General features: G+C 63.6%; 2 protein-coding genes across 2 annotated transcripts in view; both read left to right on the forward strand.

Moving 5' to 3' along the window:
- Window positions 1-258, forward strand: part of LOC103923401 (chromosome unknown open reading frame, human CXorf65) — a 3,520-nt gene extending 3,262 nt beyond the window's left edge. Inside the window, exon 4 of the mRNA XM_009331745.1 lies at window positions 239-258. Coding sequence (XP_009330020.1) covers window positions 239-258 — 20 coding nt within the window. The remainder of the gene's footprint in view (window positions 1-238) is intronic.
- Window positions 259-940: 682 nt separating this feature from the next.
- Window positions 941-2,228, forward strand: part of LOC103923402 (sestrin-3-like) — a 4,535-nt gene continuing 3,247 nt past the window's right edge. The window contains exons 1-2 of the mRNA XM_009331746.1: window positions 941-955; window positions 1,954-2,157. Of these exons, the coding sequence (XP_009330021.1) occupies window positions 941-955; window positions 1,954-2,157 (219 nt within the window). The remainder of the gene's footprint in view (window positions 956-1,953; window positions 2,158-2,228) is intronic.

Consider the following 2,228-nt stretch of genomic DNA (forward strand, 5'->3'; position numbering starts at 1 on the left):
GCCGAAGGCCGAGGGGGGGTCTTGCCTGCACCTTTCTCCATCCTCCCCTTCCTCCATCCTCCCCTTCCAACCCATGTCTGCCTGGTTCCTCGCTTCATCATTACCTGGGCAAGCAGAGTGAGGAGAGCTGGCAGCCCCGGAGGCTGAGCCGTGGGCTGGTCACACAGCTCCTTGCTGAGGACCACCTTCCCCCGGGGGGAGCGGGAAGGCCCCCGGCTCCCCCACCTCTGCCCACCAGAAGGAGACCAGTGGCTGTAGCCCCATGGGTGTCCGCAGGGCAGCTCATTTCCCCAAGCAGAGGGACTTTGCAGGTCACTTCTGGTTTGCACCTTCTCCCGTGGGACAGAGAAGCTGGTGCTCTTCATCCCTCCCTGTTTTAATTTGGGCTTTGGGTTTTTTTGGACCCCTTTGGCCAGAGGAAGCGAAGAGGAAGCTCCAGATGGAATTAAGTAAATCTCTTGACACCTGAGCAATGGTGTGTTTGTCAGAAGTGCAGGACGGTAGAAAATAGCCAGAGCCGCTTCCTGCACTGCCTGTGCGGGTGTGACTGCTGCGTGCTGCTGCACGGCTCAGCCCCACTCTGCCTCCCCCTCACTCCGGGGTGCTCCGCTCTGTGCCCCACGGCTTTGCCGTCCCCGCCGGTGCTGCCCCGACCCTCTGGGTCACCTCGTGGTGGCACACTGAGCTGCTGCAGAAATTAAGGCCTGATGTAGCTCTTTGATTGGCAAGATAGCTGCTGGCAAGGCGAGGTGCATTGGGGTTCCTGGTTGGGGCTCTGAGGGCTGTGCGTGTGTCCTGGCCGGCAGTGTCAACCTGGGGTCATGGTGGAGCAGGGGCTGGTTTGCAGACGTGCTCCTGGTTTGCTGCCACGCCACCGTGGTCGTCGTGCCCCAGTCACCAGCCTTCAGGTGACTGCACCGGAGAGACAGGTGGGGGGAAGATGGCGGCGGTGTCAGTGGGGCCAATTGCTCCCACGGGAGATTTTGGTTCGAGCCCGGGATGGAAGGCACACCCTCTGCCTCCGAGGGTGCTACCTGAGCTCCCACACGCGAGCGGGAGCCATGACTTTCTGTGTGACAAGGGCTAGTGCCTGCTGTCGGGTGGGAGGTGTGGCAACGGGGCCGTTGGGGCGCAGCAGCTGCCCTGGGTGCCTTTTCCACATCCATGCCCTCTGCTCCCACCACCTTCTCGGGACGAACTGGAGTGGTGTGGCTCGGGGCTGTGCTCGGCTGGGGCACCGGCGCAGGGCTGGGGCGGGCGCTGCTGGGGATGTATGGACCCTCTCGCTGAGTTGCCCATCTGTGTTTTCACCGGTGGGCACACCCAGTGCCAGCTGTGCTGCGCACCCATCTGCTGCAGGACCTGCTCCCACTCTGTCTCCTTGGGCAGCGCATGGGGAGACCTCTGAGCCCCTCTGTGTGCTCCTGACCACGTGGCGGGTGCCAGGACTTCGCTTGCCCCTTGGCTTGCTGGGCAGGAGGCCGGGAGCAGCTCAGCAGGCTCCACAGCTCTCCCTCCATCCCAGTGCTGGGCGGGAAGGTGGTGCAGGGGCCCGGCGGTGAGGCTGATGGGCTGCCCATTCTGGGAGGTCTTTCGTCTGTCATGTTTCTCCTGCTCTGGCCTTGCATTTGCCTCTAAGGCTGCAAGGAAACATCACTCCTAGTTTGCCCTTGCTTCCGCTCACCAGGCAATGCCCTCTCCCGGGCAGAGACCAACCTGTGTTTCTTGCAGCCTGTCCTCCTGCTAGCAGTGACCCTACCAAGCACTGCTCTGCCCAGCTCCCCGACCCGAGCCCGAGCTCTCTCCGGTGGCTTCTGACCTGATGGTGTCCCTCTGGGAGCACCAAGCCAGGAGAGGGGATCCCAGCCCCTCGCAGAGCCCAGGCTTGACTGGGGTGGGCTGCTGCTGTGCGGGCTGCTCTGGGGAGAGCTAAGCAAAGCGCATTCCCCGCAGGTAGTGAAGATGTCCGGCAGCGACCCTGAGCGCCCCCAGTTCCTCTTCGTGAAGGTGCTGGCAAGCCGGGGGCGGCTGGAGGCGGTGACCCAGCAGATGGGCTACCACCCGCAGTACCTCGACAGCTTCCTCAAGACACAGCACTACCTGATGCACATGGACGGCCCGCTGCCCTTTGACTGCCGGCACTACATCGCCATCATGGTGAGCCCCGCTGAGAGCTGCTGGAGGGGACGGGGGGCTCCGCTCAGCCCCGCGAGGGCACCCTCTCCTCC

Source organism: Pygoscelis adeliae, unplaced genomic scaffold (assembly GCF_000699105.1).
Source record: "Pygoscelis adeliae isolate BGI_AS28 unplaced genomic scaffold, ASM69910v1 Scaffold79, whole genome shotgun sequence".
Lineage (NCBI taxonomy): Eukaryota > Metazoa > Chordata > Aves > Sphenisciformes > Spheniscidae > Pygoscelis > Pygoscelis adeliae.